This window comes from Zosterops lateralis (assembly GCF_965231275.1).
Source record: "Zosterops lateralis genome assembly, chromosome: 8".
Classification (NCBI taxonomy): domain Eukaryota; kingdom Metazoa; phylum Chordata; class Aves; order Passeriformes; family Zosteropidae; genus Zosterops; species Zosterops lateralis.
Window position 1 is genome coordinate 29,762,369 of NC_139768.1, and position 27,654 is coordinate 29,790,022.

A 27,654-nucleotide genomic window follows, 5' to 3' on the forward strand; every position below is an offset into this window, starting at 1 on the left:
ATCTGGGAGCTGCTAGACTTCAACCTCTGTGAGTAGACACTTGGAAGACCCCCAACACTTGCAGGGCAGTGAAATGCCTTGCTTTGCAGGAGGGAGCCTCACAGCCTGGAGCTCTGAGTGCTCTGGCTAGAGCACAAACTCCTGGGGGGCTTTCCAAAACAGCACCAGGACAAAACACTGTTCAGCCCTGGAGGAATCCACACACTGCCCATGCTGCAATACTGCCACTGAGCCCCAGACCCTGAAGCAGAGTTACTTCCAGCCACCTACAGAGAATCCAGGCAGCTTTTCCAAGGGAACATCATCTCTCCTGAAAGCTCCTCAAGGTTGACCATGATTTTGTGTAAATCTTTAATGGAAAGTTCATTTTGAAAGAAAAATCTCTGGCCAGGTCTCTTGCAGAAATTTACCATGAAAAAATCTTTTGCAACAACAGAAAGGTCATAAACACTTAACATGTTAAATGTATGTATTTACAGTTTACTTTAAGAAGGGAAAGTGAGAAGGATTTTAGAGGCATGTTTGCCTTGATCTTCCCTTTACTTGGAAGCAGAGAGAAAAAGCAATACTATTACCACTGGACCAAATACCCAGAATACTTCAGACAGACTACAACACTTTCATCACCCAGAACAATTCAGGGATCAAGTACTCTCAGATACCAGAAGAGTAACTTTATACACCAGACAGTGAAAAGCCACAGAATGTAATTACAGGCAGTATTGCTCGTTTTCTTGCTACCTGTACTTAAAAAGTCTTACATGAAGTCATTTAATGGTAGATTCTCTCATACTTAACCAGACCACAGACAAAAAAGAATCCTTGGAGAAGAATAAATTGGGATAAAAAATAAGGCAAGTTTTTAAATCAAATCCTTTATGTTGGCAGACCAGTTTCTCTTTTCATATTAATCTAATTACAATCTGCTACACGTTATAGCATTACATTTAAATGGAAATTTGTATTTCCCTAAATTTTTTTATTCCTTAAACAAGAGGGATGTTAACACCATGTACTACACATGCTAGTTAGGAGTGTGAAATTATTCTCCCTTAAACCTTTCATTAAATTAACCAAATCGTAACTGAGTGGCATCAGGCTCTCAAGGAACTGCCTCTGGCTTTCTGATCAAAGGATGAATTAGAGTTCAACAACAGAGAATCTTTCCCTCCAGCAGTGCTCTAAAAATAAACGCATCAGATCTTAAAATAAAAAAACCCCAACATATATATAGCTCAATACAAGTGGTACAACTATATGCACCAGCCTGCTCAATTCTGATGGACAAAATAAACGAGATGGTTTACTGCTTATTTTTAGGCCAAGAACCAGTTTGTTAACGCAGACATACAAACTGCTCTATTTCTTACACCAGGATATTTCAAATGACCTCAAGACAGACAAATCTGGACCTACTTATTTACACAGGCATGTTTTTTAGCTCTTTTCCCAGCTAACACTCCAGGATTAACAGTGTTGGACTTCACATGCTTCTGTGTCTTCCAAATCAGATTAATATACTCACTGCTGTTACTGCCGCTCTGTAACTTCAGCTTGCTTTTCTCTTTGGCGCTCCTGCTAAGAACACCATTTGGTTTCACTTCTTCCTCGGTATCACCCTTTTTTTTCTGCAGATCATTTTGTTTCTTTTTGTAAGTTGGCTTGGGCTGCCGTTTAGTCCTTTGCTCTGACTTGCTCTCACTTTCATCAGAGTCACCACTTTCAGAGCCAGACTCGTAAGTTCGTTTTCCTTTTCTCCTTGGGTGCTTATCTTCCTTTACAAACTTATCTGCCAACATTTTGCTATCTATGTTATTTTGCAAATCATTTGATGTAGAAGCTATTAAATTGACAGTACACGGCTTAATAATTTCTGAAACACTGTTCCCTGAATTCTCTTTTTTATTAGTGTTTTTATCTTCCTCTGAATGCCTTGTTAGCCAAGCCTTTTTCAGCTTAGTGTGGTAGTTTGGCTGACTCGTCTGGGAAGTTTGCCCACTGCCTACAGAGTTCGCTTTGTTTATTGTATTACAGACGATAGTGCTGTCTAGGGAGAGAGAGGTTGAAAATGTCTGATTTTTCACAGAGCTGGACTCTGTCTCAGCGGCGTTACTACTTTTAAACTGAGCCGCGGCCAACGCCGCCTTGTGCTTTTTCAAATGGACAAAGTCAGCAGAGGTGGAGAATCCCAAGCTGGGCTGAGCAGTGCTGCCAGCAGCGGATGTAACCGGAGCTGGAGTGCTGACCTTGCACTCCTGGGGCTGTGCCTGGGCCTGGCTGGCCGCTCTGGGGGTCGTGCACTCCACCGGCGCGCTCGACACTGAGCAAGTCACTTCAGAGCTGCCCCGGCTTGCCACGCTGGTTGTCATCGCTGCTGAGGCACTCACATCCATTTTGGTGCTGCACACGGTAGTTGTGGTAGGGGTGACAGCACGAGGAACGCTGCCTTGCGAGACAGCTGCGAATTTCTTTTCATACTGTGTGCGAGCGCTGTCTGAGTTCATATTTGGCAGTATGATCCTTCCAGTCTCCCTGGCTTCCGCTGTTTTCAGGCAATCTGCTGGATTTGTCACAGCTGAAGGTCTCTCACTGACTCGGTCTTTGGAAGCAGACTGCATTACTGGTACATTCTCGTATTTTGTGCTAGAAGGAGGACGCACAATAACAGATGCTGTAGCGGACTGTGACTTTCCACCCGTTCTTTCGCTGTGCCAATCCACTTTTTCATTATTTGGGGCATTGTTAGACTTCCATGTTTCTGATAAATTCTGTTCAGAAGTGCCCTTGTAAACAGTTTGGGCTTCCTTGGGCTCAGGTACTAAAGTTGGTGGTTTCTGCAGCTCCTGTATTTTGCCACCACCAGCATTAACAGGTTGAACAGGGGTTAGAGTTGGAGGTGAAAGGCTGCTATAGCTGCCCTCCTTCTTCTCCAGGTTCTGGTGCACAGGAGGGTGAAACACAGGGGCCCTATGCAAGGCAGGCATACTCCGGAGTGTATTTGAAGATGAGATTGACAACTGAGTGGGGCTCCTGCTGTCACTTCTGAAAGAACTTACAGAGTGAGACTGCACCGACTGTGAAAGCTGCTCGGGTATCTTGCTTGTAGAGCCTTCGCTCTCTGGTTGGTGCTTAATTAAAGGTGGCGGTTTTGAAAGGGAAGAAATGTAGGAGGGGAGAGCCTGGGGACTAGCTGCTGTTGAAGGACAATTAGTTTGCTTATCAACATATGCACCTGAAGCTTCCTTTGATGGGTATGATCTTGGTGGTTCATTTACTACACTGTTAGACAAGGTAGTGAAATAGTTACTCTGTGGCAAACTCTGTGGAACTGAATGTTTCATTTTATAGAGTTCTGACACAGAGCGTTCAGTATCTTTTTCGTATTTTACTGAATGGCTTTTGGGACTTGAAGATAAGGATGTTACCCTGGAGTAGTTCTCTCTCTCTCCCTCCAGTGCCTTTATTTTAGCTGTAAAAGGAGCAACTTCAATACTTTCTTGGAGAATCCGCCTGTGTTCTTCTTTGTATTTGCTCAGTCGCTCCCCAGTCTCCTGTGATGGCCTTGGCAGCTGGTTCAACATTGGATCTGCATAATGTCTGTGCATATGGCTCTCCTTTGCTGTCTGCGTTCTGCTCTGCTCTAGTTCACTCTTCACTGGTGCAGTGGTAACAGAACGCAAAGGTTCAACAAACCCTTTCCTCTCCAGTTCTCTGTTTGAAGAAAGGTTAAGCAAACACGGGTTAGCCTGAATGTGGTACAATGTGCTAGACAGAAGACCTTTCTTCCCATGCCCTGAACGAAGTTATCTATTAACACAGAACAAACTTCTCTCTATATTAAGTACAATTTTCAGAAGTCTTCAAATGACTCATGAACTCAAGTACCATACCAAGTCAACAAGGCGACACAGTGACAAGCCTGTGTCCCCCACAGGCATCCACATCTACAAATAAACTGAAAGAAAGCTCCAAGGCAACATGACTTGCTGCAATATACCCTGGCACACAGAGTTCAAGAGCAAACTCACTCTTTGCGATGCTCCGCGATGCTCTTGGACAAAGGCGGGCTGGAATGCGTGGTCAGTTTGAGAGGCCGGAGGGGATCCGCGCTGGACGGACGCACAGGAATGTGACTCCGTAAGCCAAGGCTGTCAGCTGAGGTCACTGGGGTGGGCTGGTGTAACCAGGGGCTGGGAGTATTCTGCTGACACCGACCAAAACAAAAAAATCAAATCTGATTCCAAAATAATCACGGGACCACAAGAGTAACTCTACCAAGTCCTACCAATCATCAACGTGAAGTAATGTATTTCAGTATCAAATCATAGACAGTAAATAAAATCTAACATTTTAAGTCACTTTGTTTGACCAACTAAAACACGACTGCACTTCCCCTGGACTTCCAGCCTACAAAACGGTTTATACATTTCAGAAGCATTCTTAGAACCATTTAATTTTCAAGCACTCAGGATGAGCAGTTAATTCTAGAACAGCATCTCAAGCTCATCAAAATTAACAAACCAATGACAACCTGACAACACAAATTCTAGTTACTAGTAAAAAGACCATTACCTCTTCAAAGACTTGCTAGAAGTATTTCTTTAAAAATACAAGTATGGTTTGATATTTCTGGAAGCAATTTTATCTCCAGCCTTATGACAAATCTCAATAAAAGGCATGTAAGTATCTCTTTCCTGGATTGTTCTTCTTCTGCCCCAACAAATGATTCAGTATGACAATCCTAATTAATCTGCTTTGTTTAGTCAGGCATTTTTATTTGGCTTGCTCATCATCATCACACTAATAACACCATAAATGTACATACTTGCCATACTGTGCAGCATGGCAAACATGCAGCCCAATTTTATGCTGTGTACCTAAACACTCCAAAGAGTGGGCCTCCTCTTTTAGACACACTGGTAAATCCTAATCTGTGAAACTACTTCTTAACCTACTACTTGGTTAAGTTTCTGTTATCTTATCTTTACTGAAACTTGTGTAACAGCCTGCAGAAAAGACCAGGAGCAGCTCTCCGTCTCTCTCCTCTGCTTAGGAGGCCTGCTTACCAGAAGTGCACACAGCAGAGGGGAAAAGCAGGGCACCTGTTTTCAAGTGGGGCTCAAGTGCTGGGGACAAGCCAAGAAGGGACTGGGGACAGGAGTGAGCTTTTGTGCACACCCCAAAGCCTCCTGGTGCTCGTCCATCCCCACCTTCTTCCCCTCCCTACACTCCTCACCAGTCCATCCCTATCCTTCTCCCCAGACTTGGCAACTCCAGCTGGGAATTGCTGCAGCAGAAAGGGAGCCAAGAGCTCTCATGACACATGCACAGAGCACAGAATAGATCTGCAGGTGCTACAGCTTTGAAGTTCTGATTTCTGTGTTTTTGAATATTTAAAGCAGCCACTTGGGTTTGCGCTCACAGTTTTAGTGCACACGTTTCCTAGGCCAGGAGTTCCCACGCTGTGGTGAGTTCCCATGAACGGCCTCTAAGCTGCATTAAAGTATTATGCAAAGAAGGCCCGTCGCCTTCTCCCTAGAGGAGCTGGGGAACATCTGCCTGAGCACCAAGAATTGCTCAAACAGCTCCGTGACTCCACCTGCAACCATCTACTGCCCAGCCCAAACATGGGAGCTGCCACAGCCACCCAAGGACAGCAGGGAAAGGTGGGCTTGGGGCAGGCTTCCCTCAGCTCAGAGACATGGCTCAGCCTGAGCTAAGGGTGGATGCTGCTGCTGCTGCTCTTACAGCTGAAACACAGATCCCTGTCTGAGATTGTGGCATCCATGCAAACCGACCTCGGAAACGCCCATTCCTGGTTTCTAAGATCTATTTTAAAAAAGCCTCCAGTGCGAGATCCAGAAGACAAGTCACCACAAGACAATTGCCACATATCAACATAATTAAAAAGCTACGTGCCTCAGTATGCAGGGCTGCATTCTTCAGGCAGCCAAAGTGAAAATGTTTATCATAAGTTCTTTTAAAATGGACTTCTGTATGGGGTGGAGCAGGCAGCAACACGAAAAGATAAATCCACCTATCTTTTTCTCTTGGGCTTTTCTTCACTGCTTCATTTTGATTTTATCACCATTTTAGATCAAACTCACTTCATATTACAAGGCCAACTCAAACTGACTCTTTCGGGAAAGTCTTAGCCACAATGTTTGGCTTTTTTTTTAAAGAATCAATCTGGGGAGGAGGAACAGCCTTCCCCGTGACTGGAAAAAAAAAAAAAATAATGTTTCTAACCATTCAGAACGCCAAGCTTTGACACAAAGGCTTACAATTTGGCAGAAGGACCACTGTCAGTGACATGCTTTTTGTAGTCCCTGTGAAAATCTGCCCAAATTAGGCCAAGTTGAAAGCCTCTAAAGATCAGTGTGCATGTGCTCAGTGGTGGTTTAATTGAAGCTGGCAGTAAAGCTCTCCAAAGTTTCTGTCTGCACTACACACACTTCATCTCACACTATTCCTCTGAGGTGCCTGCAAATGAGCAGGCCATATCCCAAGCCTTCAGGAGCTAAGGAAACTTTTCCTGTAATTGCCACGTCTGCCTGCCAAACCCCACCACCACACTGGGCACTAGGCTGAAAAACACTAACCATTTCTTCTGGGACTTCAGTGGTTACACTCAGCAAACAGACAGAGGAATCACCCTGACTTGAATACAGAGGAGTAGAAAGCAGAATGGAAGGCAGGGATGTGTGTCAACAGAAACAGAAGGGGAGAAAACAACATGCCAAGAAAAGGGTACACAGATAGGTGTAAAGACGAGAGAAACGGGTGTATAGTGTGCATGAAACATTTATAAATGCAAGAGTGCTTCTCTTCAGAACTTCCCACTGGATTTAGTACTCCTTCCTTCTCTGTCTTTCACCATTATTGAGTGAGCATGCACGAAACTTCACTATGAAGACAAATGCCCCACCTCTCCTAACATTTCTCTTACACAATGGTACACAGTTCGAGGTAGCAAATATTTACCCTGCGAACTTGAGTTCCAAACAAGCTCACTGACCTCACTTTTAGTCATAAATTAAAAACAAACATTTCATCTTTCTTCAGAATTCTTAGGAAATCGAGGTCTGGAAAACCTCCGTACACACACACATCCACCATAAAACAATGGTCACTGCTCTAGTTCCAGTCCTAGTTCCCTGCCTGCTCAAAAACCCCATCATCACAGTATGACACAAACTACCACATCTGTACCTAGGAAATCACTGCTGGGAGACACCAGGCCCAGCTAAACACGTCATTAAGAAAGGATTTTAACTTACCCTTCTCAAGGAAGCCTCCGCGTTAACAGGAGTTTCTGGGTGGACCCATTTGGAGGAGGGCAGACCGAGTCCTGAGTAAGCATGTGTTCCATTTGGATACTGCCAAATAATTGGATAAAGCCCTAGCTGATTATAGGAAGCAGAAGGATGAGCTTGTCCAAGAAGATGTGGAGACTGGTGTTGTAACATCTGTTGCTGCTGCTGGTGTGCTAATGCCAAATGGCTTAAGCTGCTAGCATGAGCAGTCTCTAGTCGCGGGTGGGCACCCAGCAAGGAGGCAGCAGGCACTCCGGGCAACACTGTGGGAAGTAGATGAGGGTGATGAACAGAATGGTGAGATGCGCTACTAAGGGGGTGAGTGTTAATAGCGGACAAGGGAGCCTGAGCTGAAGACCCAGCGAGCAGATGGGATGAACCAGTTAATGCAGGATGATGTGCATTTGGATTTAAACAGGTTCGGTGGGATGAGGAATGCAGAGGATAATTATGCTGATGCAAGTAAGGTGAAATGTGATTAGTTCCTGTTTCTTGTCCAATCAGAGTGGGGTCCCTGTATACTGTGAAATGTTCATTCTTGTCAATGATAAGAGGACTCTTAGTAGCTTCTAGAGCACTAACTCTAGCTGGAACTGGATGGAAACTAGACCTAGGCAAATCATGATCAGTTTTATTGGCTGACCTTGTTAATCCAGTAGCATGGCTGTTTTGGGAACTAACCTTAGACTTCACAGTATCAGAAGATTGGGTGAATTTAGGCTTAACATCAGGTGACTTTGTTTTAGGATGATCAACTGAAGCACTAGATTTTGACTTCCCAGAATCGGGGACTGGACTTTGTTTACGCAGTTTACTCTCTTCTGCTAGAGAAGCTACATTTAAAGAAGACATAAATGAGCCATACTGCACTTTTTCAGAATTTAAGTGCTCATTTACTGGTAATGTTTTTACAACCCCAGGTTGTATCGAATCCGTTTTACCAACACTGCTAACCCAACTTTGATCAGCTTCCTGTTTTCTTCCTTCAAGGAAATTTGCATTTGCAAATTGCTGCTTTAAATCACTGCTGTGAGATTCTATTTTCTGAACTGTTTGCAAACCAAAGGTACTTGCAGCATTATCCTGGTTCTCCTTTTCAGAGTTGTTTTTATTAGTAACGTCAACAACACACTTAGGAGTAGGAGGTCTGGGTAAAATCTGCTCATTTTTTAACTCCACATTATGATGTTTTTCTGCATTACACTCTTGAACGGGTGGATCCTTGGCATTCTGCTCATAAAGTGTTGGCTGCTCCGCTGCATGGAGCGAAGATTTCTCCTGATGATCCAAGACTGACGACTTCAGTCTGTCTGTCTCTTCATGGTTTTTATCCTGCTGTACTTCATCCCATGGAGATTGTCTATCTGTTAGTGTCTGCTCTACTTCCTCAGTAGTTTGGGATTTTCCTTCTTCTCCATTTATCTTTGAAGAGTTCTTGCTTTTTAACTCATTTTCTGAATTTTGCTCCGAGGATGAATCTGTTAATCTTTTATTTGAAATCTCCGAGTCACTGCTCTCAGAATAATCTGAGATATTGTCTGTCCGCAGTCTCTTCATATTTAATTTTTTTTCATCCTCTTCAGGTTTTCTTCTTTTACTAAGAAAGTGTTTATTTTTGGTTTTGGGGTTTTCTGCAAAAGATAAAAACACATCTAATCAGATTTTCAGTCTAATACAGTTTTAGGAAGCTCTCCCTCCCTTTCCATTAACCACTTTTACCTCCTCGACCTATATAATCATATCTTTCATCTTTCATCTTCTCCTCATCAGGCATGCTGCTATCAGAGCCTTTCCTCTTATTTGGCCGAGTATTCCTCTGTTGCTGGTGAGAATTCTGTCTTGGTGCTGCAGTTTGGGAATTCATTGCTGGTCTGGGACTATTTGCTTGTGCACGTGTATAATGACCCTAAAAATAATTCGTTATTAATGGACTTAAATGCAAGGTTAATTAATGTCTTTAAACAGGTATTTTTAACATTTGCAATATAGGAAAATACTTAAGTAAAAAGATAAATGTATCTACGTGAACTGTGTTGCTGTTCTGGTTGGAACGAGACCGTCGGCGTGAAGTGATGCCAATATTTTCACCTTTCAACAAAGAGTGAACAACATCATCTAGAAAGGTCATCTGAACCATAGAAGGATCAACATTCTGAGGTTCTAACACCTGGTTCATGAAAAAAAAAAAAAAAAAAAAAAGAAAAAAAGAGAAGAGAGAAAATAACAATCCACAGATGTTCAGACAATGCCTAATCTGTATTTTCTGTACCAGTGTTCACCAGTCTATTTTGTGTGCTAAAGACTAATCAGAGAAAAGCCTACTTAATCCTGACAAGCAGAACTGACATATGACACAACAAATGCTGGGAACAGTGTCAAACCAAAGCAAATGTGTCTTTACATGTCATTGAAAAAATTAATTTTTTAAAAAAAGCAAAAAGTACCCCACCACCAATCCCTTCCCCCTTGACTGACCTGCAAATTTGAGATTTAACAAGCTGTTCACAAAAAAAATCCCTAAGTAGTAATTACAATATACAAATATTTTATAAATTTTTTAAAATATACTATAAATTATACTGCAGAAACACATTTCAGTACTGCTTTCAACAGAAGTAAAACTATAACAAGAAGAGAACCGAAATTACTGGAAAGAAGAACTCTAGAACTGTTGAACACTACTAGTGAGAAATACTTCATAAAGTAGGAAATGCTAAACAGATCTTCAAAGGATATGGTACAAAGTGAGAAAGTAACATTTGGGGAATATTAATTTGAGCAAATTAAGGGAAAGAATTTATCTGAGTAATAGACTACTCTTAAATTTTTATTGTCACGCATGGTTTTGTCAGTCATTTCAAGGCAGATGGGTCATTTCAAGGCAATTCACTCTATCACTGTTGAGTCATTACTCTACTCTCCTGAAATAGAATTCATTACTGCCATTAAAAGTATCAGTATTAATTCCTTTTGTAACATCAAATTCCAAAATAAAATTAAAATCCACCACAGCAAATATAAATTAGAGCTGCAGTAAATGCTTAATTCAATAAATTGAAGAACGTGACTATTTCAATTGCTTGGCAAAAGCAACCATTACTGCAGTGCTGAAAGATTTCATTCTTGTGAAAAGAAATTCTCAACAGAACGACAGGGAAGACCAGTTCTTCAAACTAGATTGCTTCACTTCAAAGACTTCACCAGTCAAACAGCAACAGCAGAAGAAACTGTAGGACTGGTATTAATCATACCACTGCACAAATGCTCAGCTTCAGGAGGATTTAACTGATAGCCCAACACACTTGTGCTGTAGTTTCAGCACAGCAATACCCTCAACCTGCCAGAACTGAACCAACTTGGTGTGTTTCTGAGTGCTACCAACAAAAATTAGAACCTCCCAAGGCATAGTTTACTTGCAGCTTTTCTTCCTGAGTATCATCCACCAACTCACCTGGTCATTCATAACCACCATAGTGCGGGTGAAGAGATCATGGTGAGTGATGATGCCAGTGAACCACTGGGTGGCAGAATCCTGTCTGTACACTCTCACCCTATAACCATTTAAGGAGTACGGACCTTTGGAAGGGGAAGAAATAAAAAAAAAGCCATTGAGGAACGCAGAAAAAAAAAAAAAAAAGGAGAGAAAAAAAAAAGGCATACATGGATTTTCCTGCCTTTTATTTAAGCTTCACAGCAAATCTATGCTGCACATGGTATGGACAGCTAACCACAGATTCAGGAAGACATTTTGAAATGCAAATAAACCATATAAGTATGCTTTAAGGTTAATTCTGCTAACATTTTCAACATACAATTTTCTTATCTAACTAAATCTTTCTGCAATTGTGATGACACGATGGGAAAATTCCTGCCTCCACAGAGCAACCACAGAAAAGTAATCTGAAAGGCTTGAAAGTGGCAGCAGCAGGTTATACAGAAGCCATTTAACAGGCTAGTCACATGCCCAGCTGCTTTGCTGGCTAAAAGATTTACATCCTGGTGGTTAGGCTCTGCATCTGCCAAGTCTTTCCCATAAGTGACGACAGAGTTTCTCTCCATTACAACAAGCAGAAAGGCAGGGGAATAATCCTGTGCCTGCTATGGCCACACAGAACACTCAAGCGCATGCACACACACTATAAAGTCTTCAGCTCCTGTTTTCAGACACACCAAATCCAAAGAAACCTCATACATTTTGCAAAGTTCAGTTTAATTCAACTCCAAAAGCCCATGGGGATAGAAAGCTATTATGATACAGTACCTAATTTTACAGTTTGTTTCAACAAGCCGAAAGGCAGTGGAATGATCCTGTGCCTGCTATGGCCACACAGAACACTCAAGCACACACACTATAAAGTCTTCAGCTCCTGTTTTCAGACACACCAAATCCAAAGAAACCTCACTCAGTTTGCAAAGCTCAGTTTAATTCACTTCCAAAAGCCCATGGGGATGGAGAGCTATTATGAGACAGCACCTATTTTACAGTCTGTTTCAAGACCCAGAAATCAGGAGTTAACAGTTTTATTCATATTCAGTATCTCATTTGATCACTGGAACCCTCAAGTTTCATTGCACTTAGTGTTTATATAGCATTTGGTATGACCAAGCAATGCTGCCACCAAGTTCAGTTCCAACTGTGTGGGTTTCGCTACTTCCGCAATCAAACCCCAGGTCCCGGGTCAGGCAAACAGGAAGGGAGGAAAAACCAGTCAGTGACAACTACAAACAGCCTAACTGAAGTGATTTAAGACTGCTCAGTTGCTGAACCACACAGGCAAGGTCAGAATTCCCCTGTCTTTGCTAAAGATCAGTTTTTCCAAGCCCTACCCAGTACATTAAGCAAGCTCAAACATCTGCAGCAAACAGGCCAGGGACCTCACAGGTGGCAGCCTTCTCTAGCAAAAAGTATCCAGGATCACACAACTGGGTTTATTATACCCTCTGCATGTGACAGCATGCTACTGTAAGGACTGTTTTTAATGTCAACATTTGAGAGATTAAGGGAAGTGCAAAAGAGGTAATTATTTAGTACTTTCCAAGTGGTCTCTTGAAATACTTTTTGCATGTGCCTATCTCATTTTTAAAACCAGCTGGGAACAGAAACACCACACCACGGCAGCTTTCTTAGCCCCATCCACATCATTCATGGCACAACTGAAACCCTGAGACCTCCTGAACTCCCTGAGCCACCAGCCTTAACTCATGCTGGAGTATGTTTCCAGCACCACAGACAAGGGCCAGCAGTGTGCCAAGACAGGCACTGCCAATCACAGGTACATATGGGCAGAAAAAGAGGAAGAATCCACCAGCTCATGTCTCACATTTCTGGTCTCGGACCAGACGCGGTTCCCACGGGGACACATTTCCTGATGGCTTCTCTCCAACCCTTACTCCATATGCCCCTGCAAAACACCTCCAGCTCAGCTCCCACACTTCTGACTGCCTGACCCATCCACATTCTCCACATCTTGAACTTTCCATGGCTGTCCCAAAGCTCTGCCTTATTCAGACAGTCTCAGTAAAATTCTGCCTGTGTCTTTGTATAAATCTGCCATTCCTACTTTCCTATCCAAGCTCCTCCTCTCTTGCATCCTACTGCTAACTGCACAATGATTTTCAGTCTCTTGCATAAGTAGAACCAGCATCTCCCCCAGCTTGTCTCGTTTTAGCATTACTATGACTACAGGCCACTGGCTTCTAAGTCCTTTTCCCCAGTCTTCTCAGCTTACAAGCTCCATCCTTCCTTCTCCAACAGCTTCCAGCTTCTCCCATACTCCCCTACACTGACACAGTGCCAATTTCTTTCCTATTACTCCTTGTTCTATAATCTGTGTCTGTCCTTCATCCCAGCTATTACCCTATCTATTTTTAAAACAGAATTTATCTACCTTTAAAAACAGTGGGTTGGGTTTTTTTCCTGACATGCTGATGGGGTGACAGGAAGAAGGAGAAAGATTAAACTGCAGTCACACGACACAAACCAGCTCAGCTCCAGCCCAGCCCAGCCCGGCCCCAAGCAGCCATTACAGGAAAAGCCTGGCTTTGTCTCCTGTCCCTGGCTGAATCACACCAGCTACACATTGTTGAAACAGCCTGTGCAGTACTATGAGAAAGTATGTTCAGAGCTGAAGCACACTCAGTGTTTCAAGAGGATTATTATACATGCAGCCTGAGATCGTAATGATAAAAAAATCTAATCGGAAGAAAGAAATCAAATATTTTAATTGTTAAAAATCAAAGACACTTCACTATGTTCCTTGAACCAGTTTTATTTGTCCCAAAAGCTTTCAACTTGCCCAATTTTGGGAGGAGTTTCATTTTTTATTAAACAAGGAACAAACTACTTTCCTGCCAAAGCTACAGTCTCTACTGCAAAGCATGCTGCTGTGACTGCCGCCCAAAGAAAAAGTTAAATGAGTCAATTTTTTTCTTTAGTCTCGTTCTTGTAAATAATTGGACTGGTTTTGCCTAAAATTCTCCCTCCTCAAATTGGCATGTTTCTTTCCAAACATTTGGAAGCAGATTTTAATGCTTCTATCCAACCCTTCTCTTTCTTCAGATTAACTGTGTTTTAACTGTAAGAGTCAAAGTAGAAAATACTGAGTTATGATATGAAGGTCTCAGCATCACAGAAAACAAGGAAAAGGCTGGATACTAAAAATGTTGTAGAGGATGAAGAACGAGAATGTGGTAATAACCTTAACAGATGCATCTTGACAAGGCAGAACCGAGATGTAGCTTAAATTGCAGGGAACAAGAAAATGGTAATGGAGAAGGTGAAGCAAACCAGAGAAGAGAGAGGAGGAGAAAAGGAAGAGAACATGACTCAATTACAGCAGGCAGCACTGTCAGAGGGCTGTCCCTAAAGCACTGGAAGGTTGGTGCCAATGTAAAGTCTGCGTGACCAGGAGGAGATTATGCAGCAGGAGAACGTGGCAGCAGTCTCTGCTGGCTGACCACCATCCCATGGGGCTGAGGTGGGGCACTGCCAAGGCCCTCGTGAGGAACCATATGTCTCCTCAGGTCACACATCACATCAGGGGAGCAAAGGGATCTAAAGCTTCTCCTCAGATTAGGACAGCTAGCCTTCAAGGACACTGGCAGGAGATTCATCTTATCATCTATGTTACTATTCATTTGTGCCCTTCTAAGCACAGAAACCTCTGAGAATTTGTATCTATAAACACAAAAATACAGTTCCTGGAATGGTGGGAGGGAGTTGCAGGGGTGATGGGCTGGTAGTCTCATTTAGATGAGACTTTAAATGAGACCATTTCAATACTGCTGGAGCTTTGCTCAACTATTGATTCTGTACCAGTGTACACAGAGGCTTTTACAACAGTTTGTTGTTGCTCTAATGAAATACAATAAACAAGCTCGATTTCAGTTTCCTTTTCATATAGCCCTGATTTCATTTTGCATCACCTCTCAATCCAGTTTTGTCTGCAAATTTCATCAACAGACTATTAACTTGTATAGCATCTGAAGATATCAAAAGTAAAATCTAAAATTCTAAAATCTAACACCAACATACCAGCTTATTATCTACACAATTCCACATGTTCGTGTTTTCAGCATCCTTTTTCTGTGGCCCATAAGAATCAGGTCTAGTCAAAGGAGAAACTCCACAGAAGGAAAGACAGAAGTATTTTACTCTAAGTTCAGTATTATACTTACCATATTCCTTTTGTCTTCTGATCTTGGTTTTATCAAAGAGACTAGACAGCAAGGAAACCTCAGAGCCATCCTTAAAATACCTGATTATTTACAGCTTCCTTCCTAATCTTCATTTACAAAATGACTGCTTCAGCATTTTTGTTCTGAAACTGCTTTCCCAGGGATTTTAGCCCAGATCTGCAGAGGTTGATTTCTGCCTCTCAGTAATGGGAACTCCTCTGCAGAGCTTCCTGATACTTCATGAATATACTGCAAATTCATACAGCATTTCTGCTATCAGCAAGATGGCACTAAAATAATTTCCTCAAATTCATACTAGTTTTCTTGTAACTTGTATCTACAGCTTAAATATTATTGTACACAGCTTTTTCTGCAACCTTCCAGCATTAGAATCACGTTACAAATTTTAACTGATTTGAAATAACTTTTCAGTCAGGAGGAGAGAGCATAGGGTGGGGATCTGAAAGTATTCTTCATCTTGTGACAAAACTGTGGAGAACTACAAGCAGACAGGTATCTGAGAAGTTATCGCATGTAACAGTAACACTAACAGAGCACAGAACAGTTTTAAACATGCCAAAATGTGTGTGGATGCCATTCATACACACTTATTTTCACAACAAAATTTATAAAATATCTACAGACTAATGATATTCAGCTTTTGCTGTAACCACTAAAACATCAAATAAGTTAAAGAACAGTCTGAAGCAATCATCAATAGCTTCTTACAGTCTTTTTTTCTTGTATTAACAAATACTTCCAAAAAATAACTTCCAAGTTAAAAAATATATTCTCCATTATATCACAAATGCTATGGGATGAGTCCCACACAAGTAATGGCCTTAAACTAGCTAACACAGAATATAAATAACACAATTTCCCACATAATTACCTTGCATAAAAATCTCCTGAACCTTTTGTTCCTTTACCCAGGCTTTTACCTCCTCATGTAACTGCGGGTTATCCCTGAGAACTGGGTTTAGACTGTCTACGTCGTCCTAAAGTAGAGATTAAAAAAAGAACCATATGTTATGTTTATTTGTAACATTTTTGTTTATTTTCCTAGATGTATTTTAAAATACAATATTAAGTAGTTAGATGCTAATTTTACTGATTGCCTACAAATCCCTGTGCTATTTTTAGAAAAAACTTAAAAGCATAACATAGTGCTAGAAGTTATTTCATGGGAACATGGTATGTCAGATCCCACATGTGGCCAGACTTGTAAGCTATTAATAGGATCACACTTTCATACTGTCTTACTACAAGCTAAAAATGCCCTCTAAAGACTTAGATGCACACAGGTATGCACAAATAATAGTTTGAATAATGACTAATTTTAAAAAATCTGTTTTCCTTATCTCTAAAATGTAATATGGACATGTTGAGCATGAACACAGATATCAAATCTACAAACGTAATACATAAGCAGTATTTTAAGAGAAACAAGCAATTCTGAGAGAAACACCATTGCTGATTTTCAAATATGTTGGCCTTTGTTAATTAGGTAGTTCCAAATAAGACATGTTTTAATTTCTATTACAATCAGTTCTCCTGGAAAAGATTATTTCCCAGTATTTGGTAGGGTATCATCTGAGAAATTAAGACATATTCAGTGGCTCTGTCCTTCTAACAGGAAAAAAATTGGGCACAGAATCTGGTTCATGTCCTTGCAAGCATGGCTTAAGAATCACCATTGGTCTCTGGACTCCTAGAACATCTATTTCTGTCTTTGAGGCAAAGAAAGAAAAGCCTGGTGGCTCCTCACGCAGAAGATGGCCTTGGAAATCTGTGAGCAGCAGCAACATTCATTTATACCAAGAGAACTTCAGACAGCTAAAATAATGAGTGCAATTCTCCACATACAAAATGTAGAATGTTTTATCAGTACTGCAGCTGAGATCAAGCAATTTCTTTCCTTGATCTCCAACACGTTCCTTGATGTTTCACAATTTATTATGAAGAGCTCCAGCCACAGAACACAGAGATACAAGCAACACCCAGAGAATCGTGCATTGCTCCCAGGCCCTCCAGTGACACAAACAATTTCTCTCTATTCATCTGGATGAGATTATTCCTGCTAACCTACTGATGACAGGATATCTATTTTCAATTCAAAATTCACTTCCTGACACTTGGAGATTTGCTGTGCTCTACTATGGAGAATGCACCAATGCTTTGGTTATTAGAGAAAATTACTCTCTCTTAAAAGGATGTGACCTTGGATGGAAGAAATGGTCAAGATGACCATTTTAATACATGTAAATTAGAACAAAGTGAAAGTGAAGGAAGATCAACAGGACCTCTACCACAAGGTTCAAAATACCAACCAGATAAGTATGCTGCTAGCATTACCAGAGGCACAAGAGGGTCATAACTAAAATTTACTCAAGGATGGCCTCCCCCAAAGCAGTTTAAAAAAGAGTATTAGCTATTTTATCTACATGTGCAAATCCATTCATGCAACAATCCTACATACAGAAATATCACCACCACCATCAGAAAGGGGGAATGATTTGCCAGGGGAACACAACAGATCCTGGAAGGGGAGCTGTGTGATGATCAGTCATCTGCCCTCCTTCCCATGCACCTTCTTTCACAGCAGTTGCAAGAGACTCCTGCACCAGAAATTTCCCCACTCAGATCCACATGCACTGGATCTAAGTAACAGACCAAGGACTGCAACACTTGAGCTTGGCTGACTTATGGATGTAGTCAAATGAGCAGATCTTGTACATTTTGAGTAATCTCTTCAGTCACATCTAAGAAAATTTACCTTCACTTTGAGATTATACACATTGATTAAGCATCATGAAATCAAACCTGTTACTCTTAACATTGTACGATTTTCATGAGTTCTCTACACGAAGTCTTTGAGTCTCTATGTCATCATAAGCTACTTCTGATTTGTTTCCTGCAAGCAACACACACTGGTGCTTTTTTTCAGATTTCACATCCTTCCTAAGCATCTTGGCCTTCTTTGAACTTGACACTGAAGATATGTCCATCCTACACATTGAACCTCTATCTCCTATTCATATGCATGACATCAGCATCTTCGGCTGAGTGCTCCATGTCAACACTTAGAAAAGGAGACTGTAAAATCTGTTTTGTATTTATCTCCTCACCATTGGAGAAAGACAAGCTCAAAGATGAGCTACAAAAGGCACAACTTATGTCAAAGACCCATCACACAAACTGCACGCAGGTGTGACTGGGATTATGTGGATAATATCAAAGAGAACCCAGAGTTTCTAAATATACACACAATCCATATTTAACACATCAATCACAGAGTAGGGGGAAGATATTAGTAGAGCAAATTTCTGCAATCTCAAAAATTCTGTTCTTTTTTCTATATATATCTATGAAAAAACGTGTGTGCCATGACTTACCTTTTTCCATCTTTAGTCTTAAATCTGAATATGCAAAACCCAGGAAATTATTTGCATAATGTGTTAAACTATAAAGCAGTGGCCTTAACCACACTGTTTCAGCACACATCTCAAACTCTGGCAAAAGCAGGGAAAGGACAACAGGCAAGGCTGATGATTTACAGTCTCCTCCCTAGTTTAGTGCTGAAGACAAGCAGATGACTCTGCAGTTCCCAGTTCTTTTCCCTACCCTGTGTTTATATTGCTCAAGGAACAATTACTGTCTACAGATTTGAACCTTGGAAATTGTAACCCTCAGTTTTCCTCTTCTTCTTGGTTAATGCAGCGTGATTGACAGACTAACCTCCAGAAGATTTAAATGCCCTACAGGATTTTCCTCCAGACTTTTCCTCATTTGAAAGTAGATTTACAAACAAAAGTAAGTATGGCACCCTCTCCTAGACTAGTTTTTCAACAAGTCCTGGAATACCTCCTCCAGAAGAATGTTAATACTGGTTTGAAATCCTGATGCAAATCAGGATGCAAATCAAATAAAGGGGACTGTTATATTCTTCTTCAAACCTACTGTAGGAAGCTTTTTATGTATCTCAAGTGGCAGCGCCCCTTGCTCCACAAATGACTATATGCAACTCTGGGAAGAAGACAAAGGGCCTATGGGCTAGAAAAACATGGTTGAGATAACCCCTCCTGCCCTTCTGGAAAACAGTCACATGAGGCAATGTGACTACCAGAAGCTTGTCAATCTATGACAAGTTTTTTACATCTTTGCTGATATTCTTCCTTCTTTCCAGATAAAAAGAGGAATTCACTTCTGGTGGACTGGACTTTACACTCAAATATCCAAAGAACTGAGTCAGCTGCATGTTTCTCTGGGTGATCATGCTCACCTGCTGGGGACCTGTTCAACTCCAAGGATGTCCCAAGAGGAACAGCGAATGAAATTTTCCCCAAGTATCAAAAAGATGCTGCACTTTTCTGAGTGTATCTGTTCTTTATCCTTGTGCAAAATGATACAAGCAGGTTGAAACCACAGACAATACCATCAAGTTAAGGTATCACACTGGTCTGACCACGAAGGACAGTTTTGTTCAGAGAAGCATTTTCAGAGTTTATTCAGACAAAAATAATTTATCACTCAGAGTCACAGGTGAACAAGCACTTAGATCACTTGTCACACATCAAAATTCCTTTGAGATCAAACAGGAATTTCGAGATAGCACCCACAGGAAAACAAATCAAAATCTCAATGAGAATACTCCTACTTACTCTCCACCCACAAAAAAATATTGTCCAAGACACTGAGAGCTATCCCCAGATGTGCTGAACCTGCCCACTGCCCAAAGACCATACAAAATGCTCTGAAAGGCTCAAATGAGCAGAAGTTCCTTTTGCACTTTGAGCAGCCAGGTATGACTGTGATAGGAAGGCCTATGCATTCCCACAGCTACCTCCTCCACAAGACCTGAACTACTAAAGCAACAGATTTCCTCGCCATTTTAAAATACTCTTACAAGTCCTTGTTCAGAAACTGGAGGGGCAGAAATGAGTTCACTGAGAGATGAAATCCTGGAGTAAAGAGGAATTAAAAAGTGGATTCCAGTAGCTGCCCCTACAAGCATGCTGCTTGTGGGAGGATACACAGACTCCAGTCAGCTGCCAACTCTCCACTGTTAGTGAAGAAGAACTGACAATATGCATTCCAGGTAAGCTAGTCCTAGAAAAACAGTGGCATTTGACACTAAAAAGGCTTGAATCAGAGCCCTGAAGACTATACATCCCAACGCACATCACACATTAGGAAAACCTGCAAAACCTCCTTCCTTGGTTGTGGTGTCTCTGCATTTGGCTTCATGCATCAAGGACATCTTTCTAATATCAGGAGGAACTCATTTCAGCTAGTGTTTTCCAGAGAAAGACTAAGTAGATTTTGCAGTCCTCGCAAAGGTCAACGCCACATTAGTCCTCACCATCTGTGGCTTAATTAACTATAGCTTCCTCTGGCTGCTTAGAGGTTTTCTGATAATTTGGGACACAAATTAGATGGAAACTAGTACATAACCAACTAGACAGTCCTGTTTACAGTGTTTGCACAGTGTGCACTGCACACTGAAATAAGCATTTTGTCAGATAGAGGGACCACATTTAAATTCAAACAGTGCAAAAGAAAACCTCAAAGAGCAAAGTGTCCTGAACCTTCAGTTTTGTTCCTGGTTCGTAAGTGAATATCAGCTTCTATAAAATGAGCCCCCAACCCCTTTTTTTTTCCCTTTTGCAGTAAGTCATTGGTACAACTGCACTGAACTTCAGCTGCATGGAAATTAGGTATGAGAACTGCAGTGTGAAAACAAGCCAACACTTCCCTACTGATTGCCACAAGCCTTTAGAGAGCAGAACAGGGGCAGCAAAAAAGCACTTTTTAAAATCTAAGCTCCTGACAGTTCATACTAGTCTCCATATGCCATTTTTAAATTATTTTCTCCCTTTAAAAGATTAACTATTGTACCTGCACCCAGCCTTAAACACATTCATGCCCATTTCTACCCCTCAGTTGAAAGCAGGCCTGTATAACTCTCTCCTTATTTTCATTTCTTGATAACCAGCAAAATCCTTTCCTTTTCCTTTCATCTTTCACTGATCATGTCACCTGACATACGTGATTGTATCACTGATCTGTAATCTCTTTCACTGACTGTAATTTTTAACAGACCTTCAATCTTAACGTTGTCCTGCTTGACATCAGAGTGAGAAAAAACACACAAAATGCAGACAGGCAGAATACCAAAGATCATAACAAGAGCATCACCTATGAACTGGCAGTATCCCTCTACCTTTCTACCAGAGTGGCAAAAGATATGCATCTAACTGAAACACAGAAAAACTGGCAGCGACTGACACTCCTGAGGGTATTACCAGGCAGGCACTGCGGCTGCCACACAGGCCACACCAGAACTTAGGAGGGAAACAACCAAATTTAAATGAGTCTAAATATAGCTCTGCTGCAGCTTCCTTCCAGACACACAGCAAGTATAAACCACCGGCAAACGGTATATTCCTGATTTCTCTCTGACAAGTGAAAGGCTACCCCAGCTGCCATGGCCCTGCAGCTGGCGGGCAGGAGGTCAGAGAGGCTGCAGGGCCGTGCTGCAGCACACAGCCAGAGCAGCAACGCCTCGCCAGCGCCGGCTGCTCTGGGGAACACACCGACCTCCCTCCCGCTCCACGCTGCTCCTCCAGCAAGGACAACGCCGCCTACTTACACTGAGGCTGGAAGGCTAGAAAGGCTAGAAAGTTTTTTGGGGAGATTGGAACTTCCCAGTTTACCTTAAACGGCTTTGTCTGAGCTGAGAGAAGCAGCTTAGGCTTACCAGGCGACGCTAGCGCTTTCTATGTAAACCCAACCCACACTTGACCTATTTTCTGCTGTTCTGAGCGCCCAGTCACAATTTACCTCATTCAAACCCGGCAGCTGCTGGGCTACATCTGAACCAGTTAAGTCAAGCTTGAAGGCACAACCCTGACCCCTAAAGCAGAAACAAAGTCGAGCCGAGGTCAGCCCTAGTTACACGTGCACAGAGGCATGGCCACATGGGGAAAGCAGGGCCGGGCAGTGACGCTGGCCCTGCGTGCAGGGGCCAGCACAGACGACTGGGAGAACTAATCCCCACCCAGCAAGGGGCTCTGAATGCACTGTTCCAAGGACAAATGTTTATAGATATTTCAGACCACAAACGTTTAAAGATTAGGGGTTATTTTCAGTGTGTGACAGCAACGACTATGTTTCTGTGAGTAGGAAGTTAAAATTACAAGGGGAAAAAAAGATGAGGAATACAAATTTAGTGATTTTCCAACTGTCAGTAAAGTTAACGTTTCTCAGGAAAAGCTATCAACGATTTTTCTGCTGTTCCCCACTCTTCCCTATGCATAATACTTCTCCACACACTCCTACTCCCTTCCTCGTTTTATCTCAAGAGTTGAAACTGATTTTAAAGTTTTAATTATCAGGTTTGAGAATCAGGGGATCAGGGCTACATACACTTACTTCTCCAAGTCCTGATTTCAGGCTTGAAGATGGATCATTACACTGATTTGTTCAGTTCTGGAAGCATAACTGATATACTAACATTAGGAACATAAATATACGGGGTGGGGGGGGGAATCTGACTTGTAGTCTAATATTCTGCATGACTTTAACACAAAACTCAACCGAGGTATTTGCCTTCCTATAAAACTATCAATACCTCAGGTGAAAGGGGGCATGGTGTAAAACTCACATTTTACAAGTCAGTTTATTATTCTTCTATCTGTAGATGACAATCTGGTATGGGAAGGCAGAGGGGCAATCAGAACAGCATGAACATGGACAGGATGAACATTCAGCAGGAAAGTAAACAACCAATGGATAAGCAAAACCAAACCTGGGCTAGACAAATATTGTCAATAACCAGCCTAAATACTGCTCTAGTGACACCTACAATAGTCTTGCACTTTTGAAAACAGATATTTAAAAAATAGATGACCCTTATGCTCACAAATTACGTTACTCTCTCTCTGAGCAGCTAGGACAATCTGGGTCAGAAAAGCAAAGTCTACCCCTGAAGTCAGGTATCTTTTAGCATCTAAGACTTCCCAAAAAAAGTGGCTCCTAGCCACAAAACAGAGGTCTTTCAGCTTCCACCTAGAACACTGTGGTGACCATTTGCACAACTTATATTCTCCACATACAGACAAATAAAGGTCAAATGAACTACACTACTCCATGTCCACCCTCTCTCTCATTTTGATGACACAGCCACACATTTGCTTTTCTTTCATTTTCCACTGAATCACATTTCCTTCCGCTTCCTCACAGCAGGCTCCACAGATTTATCATCACCATCTCAGCAATATGCGACTTGTACTATTTTTTTCTAATTGTAAGAGAAACAGAGAGGAAGTACTACTGGTCCTAAGCCACTCAGTCATGTGGTGATACTGGAACAAGCCTTTGAGTCACTGAGCAACTCACTGCCACTATGGGAAAAGAAACCTCAAAGTGCAGACATTTCTCTGAAGCAAGCAATTAGCAGAATGAAGTTGATGCTAACAAGGAGACCTGCTAAGTAAGTAGATTGAAGAAATCTCTTTTGTACATTGGTACTAAAATTTAAAGTGAGAACCAGACACCCTGTGAATTGTGAACAGCTTTCAGAAGGTACTCAACAAGACCCAAATCAGCTGAAGGACAAGCTGTATGGACGAAAGCATCTCTAAGCAAAAAAAAAAAAAAGGAAGTACATTCTGTGCATCACTAGTTGTCTGGACGAGTGGGCTACTAGAAAGGCAGTCTAATGCAACCAGAAATCAAGCCAAGACATGAGGCCTGCTCAGACACTGAGCACTTTACAAAGGACAGCAGAGGTTACCTGTGGCAGCTGGCAGGCTGTGTCCCACCACCACACAAAATGACTGACCACACAACCATCTCTCTTAGCTCACAGCAGTCACCTCCATAGAGTCTTTTAGCAGCTGGGTTACTCAGCAATACAACATTCCTTGATGAGACTACAGTTAACTGAGAGCTTACTCAAGTGAAGGACAAAGGCCTCTCAATTCAGTTCTGCAGAAGAGAACTATCCAGAAAACTAACCAATACATGTTATGTATGATGACAGATCCTAGAATTAACACCACCTCACAGAGATATCCATCAGTGTATCACTCTTAGGATGACTCCCTGCTCTGGAATTTGAACTGCCACCAGCTGAGATTGCCAACAGTAATCTCACAGCTACCTAGTCTCTTCTGCAGATATCCTCAATCCTATTTACCAAATGGGAACTCTGGAAACATAACTTTCCAGTTCCTTTTCTCTATACTCATGAGGATTATGGGCAGAAAACAAATCCCTACAAATAATAAAAATATTTCAACTTTCTTTTTTTTTAAGGCAGAAATAATATATGAGATACCATCCAAATGTTCTTGAAACCCAGTGTGTTTTAGTCCACTGAATTACATTAATGTTTTATTTTCAAGTGGCTTTCAGGGATTTATTTGATAATGTGTTTCTTAGAATATGAATACATACATGTTGGCCCACATGCTGGTATTATGAAAGTAGATAAAAATAAAACTAATTTTTCTCACATTTTAAAAGTACCACTGTATTTGCAGGGAACTTTTTAAAGTTAATTTTGAATAGGATTTAAGGCAGAACTGTCTTTTTTTTTTTCCTGTAGAGAGCCCTGTTATGACCTGCTGAAGTCATTCTAGAAATTTTCCCTATAAATAACAGATCTGACCAGCTGGAACATATATCACAGCTGGATTAACACTACAGCTCTCTGCAACTCTGGAGAAAGCCATAGATATGCCTTTTATAGAACTGATGAAAAACGGTCTTGCAAAGAGGAAAGATTAAATTGCTAATCAGAAAACAGGGATGTTTCAGTTATTGCTGCAATAAATTCCCTGGGTAAACTCAGGAAAGACATTCAGAATTTAAAATTGATTCAATGATCTTCTATTTCACAATATTTTTTCCATAGATAAATCTCCCAGCATGCAGAACCAAAAAATTCCTATTGAAGACTTAATTCAAAACTGAACTACATCACTTGGGGAAAAAGAAAAAAGCTCAAGCCTGTCAAGCACCATAATTAAGCCACCATAATTTAGCCACCAAGTGTTATGCATTCTGAAACCTGCTTTAACCTGATCTTAACTGCTGTATACCAAAATGGTGTGACTTGGTGATAAGAAGACCACAAAAGCAAAGAAAACATTCAAATGGGGTAAAACCCCTGCCTCTATGCTTGAAATGTAATTTCTAAACTGCATGCTTAAAATTCACAACTAAAATCACAAAAAATGTAATTACTGAGATGCCCAGAAATTACTGTGATTGAAACCCATTTGCTCAGCAAAACCACTAAAACACCACCCTCAATAATACTAGCAGATACACTCAAGCAGAAGAGGTTACAGGGGAAGAATAGGAATAGTTCATTTGAATTCCATTCAAAGGACAGGAAATGTTTGCTAGATTGAAATGGGGGTGTCAGTATTTATAAACAATAGTAGTAAAGAGACTTTTTAACTGTAATTACTAATATATTGTTTTAAAAAAATGCTCTGTACATCAAGCCCTCCACAAGCCCGTAGTTAAGTTACTGCAACGTCTAAGAAAATAGCAATATTTATACTTAGTTTTAATTTTAAAAATTCAAGTTTGTATAAAATTACTTGAGTTTCTCCCCAGATGTCTAGCCTGGAAAAAGTATTAGATACACAGACCTGGAACTGCTACAGCTCTCAGCCTCTACCAACTGTAGCTTGCTGAAGGCTGTGGAGTGATTCCTGGGAAGCAATAACACCAGACTACAAATTATTACTTCTATTAGTGTTATTTCAAAAACATTCTGTAAGAAAAAGGTCTAGAGTAGCAGCCAGAACAAAGGGACATTGTATCCAAGGGAGGAACAAAAGCAAACAAACCCATGAGCACTTCAGCAAATGAGCCATTGTGTTTATCACGTCAAGATAAGGCTTAATTTGGGTAAGAACACATTTTCATGAAACTCAAGTCTCCCCCTACCTGAAATGCAGGAATGCTTACTCTCTTCCTGCTCTGGGTACAAACTCCCATGCAACACTGCAGAGTTTACTTGCATTCACAGTTCTGGGATTCCTAAAGCATCAAGGATTCCCAATCCCAACAAAGAGCAACTTGGGAAACCAAGAACACGGGCAGAGCAGCAACTGGTTATAACGTGAAACAGACTTTTCTAGGAGCTGACTTGGAGTCTGGATTACAGAAGAAGGGGTGGTCAAGACCACCACTTGAGAAAAATACTTTAAACTTTCATTTTTAGATGAAATGGAAATCAGTATTCATCCAGAGATTAAATGGAAATTTTAAGGACACAGAACCAAGAATAAGGCTTCCTGCACTTAATACTGAGTGGTATTTTCCATGGATTTTTACTGGTGAAAAAGTTATCACTTGTGATCAAACACAGGAAATTTTTACCCAGAAACACTGGGTAGATTTTTAAACTCAGTAATCCCAAGCATGGCATTTCGAAAGTACCAAAATACTTCAGTAAAAGGATGTGATATTCACCTTCAAAAAAGAAGCAGGTTTTGTTCCATCTCTTCTATTCTGATATCCAAACTTTTAATTACTTACTTAAATACTACCTCCTTGAGTAGGATTAATGAAATCAAATCGTTTAACTGACTGGTTCTTTGGAAATTGTACGAAGAATATGACAGAGGAAGAAAACCGTTTTCCTATGGATTTGAGTGTCATCTGCATTGTAGCAACCTCGGCTTATCCCAAGGACCTCACAACCCTTTCCCCCTTCCTTCCTCCCTGTGTACCTTCCCACAGCCTCAGCAGTTCCACCGGAGCTCCCTCCCATCTGGAGGAGCCACACTATTTGTGGCAGCTACGTCACCTTCCTGCTGACTGATAGCCTCCCCTCCACACTGCTCACTTCCCTAAGACTTGGCAGATCTGAAGAGCTCCACTCCTGCATCAAACCACGCTGAGAGAGATAAAAAAAAGTGACTGAAGCCCTTACTTCTTAACAGATCAAGGTAAAACAGAGAGGTGCCATTTTATTCCACCTCTTTTGAGAAAATAGAGAAAGTTCTCAAGCAAGAAGCTCTTTTTCAAAGAGAAGCACAAACACAGGCTTAGGGTAGATGATGTACATATCCCTCTGACCCTACAAATGGAAGGTGCCAATCCCTCCTCCCTCATTCCTCTCCTTTTGTGAGCACTCTGATGAAACTCCTCTGTCCTGCACGTGTTACTGGTCCTGAGGACTGGGGTGACTCATCTGACCCACTTCTCCTGGACGCAGCTTTTTGCTTCCCCACATGTTGGAGCCTTACACTCCGACTCAGATGTGTCGGTAACAAGCTGTTTACACCACGGCTCTTTACGAGGCTGCCAGGGAAGCCAGCTGGACTCCTTATGGGTGGTCCAGAGACATGGGAAAGAATCGAGACAGTCCTTCAGCACAGCACTGAGAGGAGTTAAAGATGCAGAGAGCTGTGTGTGCCTGGGCTGCCTGTGGAGGAACTGAAAGCAGGAGAGGAGCAGACAGGTTCTGTGGCCAGCACCCGGAGTTGCTGAGCTGCTTCTGGCAACCTCCAAGGGTGGGACCAACCCCAAAAGCTCCTGCCTGCCTCCTCAGTGGAGCCACAAGTTTATGGGAAAAGCAATTTTCAGCTGCACTAGTTATTTTTAAGCCTGAAGCTTAAAGTAAAAGAAG

At 41.5% G+C, this 27,654-nt stretch overlaps 1 protein-coding gene across 7 annotated transcripts in view; it reads right to left on the bottom strand.

Moving 5' to 3' along the window:
* JMJD1C (jumonji domain containing 1C) overlaps positions 1 to 27,654 on the bottom strand; it is a gene marked incomplete at its 5' end in the record, with an annotated part of 157,877 nt that overhangs the window by 24,056 nt on the left and 106,167 nt on the right. For 3 of the 7 annotated variants that reach the window (XM_083866739.1, XM_083866743.1, XM_083866745.1), the window contains 7 exons: positions 1,526 to 3,711; positions 4,029 to 4,201; positions 7,281 to 8,947; positions 9,036 to 9,222; positions 9,340 to 9,483; positions 10,768 to 10,892; positions 15,886 to 15,991. In XM_083866739.1, the coding sequence (XP_083722865.1) occupies positions 1,526 to 3,711; positions 4,029 to 4,201; positions 7,281 to 8,947; positions 9,036 to 9,222; positions 9,340 to 9,483; positions 10,768 to 10,892; positions 15,886 to 15,991 (4,588 nt within the window). Of the gene's footprint in view, positions 1 to 1,525; positions 3,712 to 4,028; positions 4,202 to 7,280; positions 8,948 to 9,035; positions 9,223 to 9,339; positions 9,484 to 10,767; positions 10,893 to 15,885; positions 15,992 to 27,654 lie in introns of those variants that run through there. The other 4 variants (XM_083866740.1, XM_083866742.1, XM_083866741.1 and 1 more) reach the window with 2 other exon arrangements.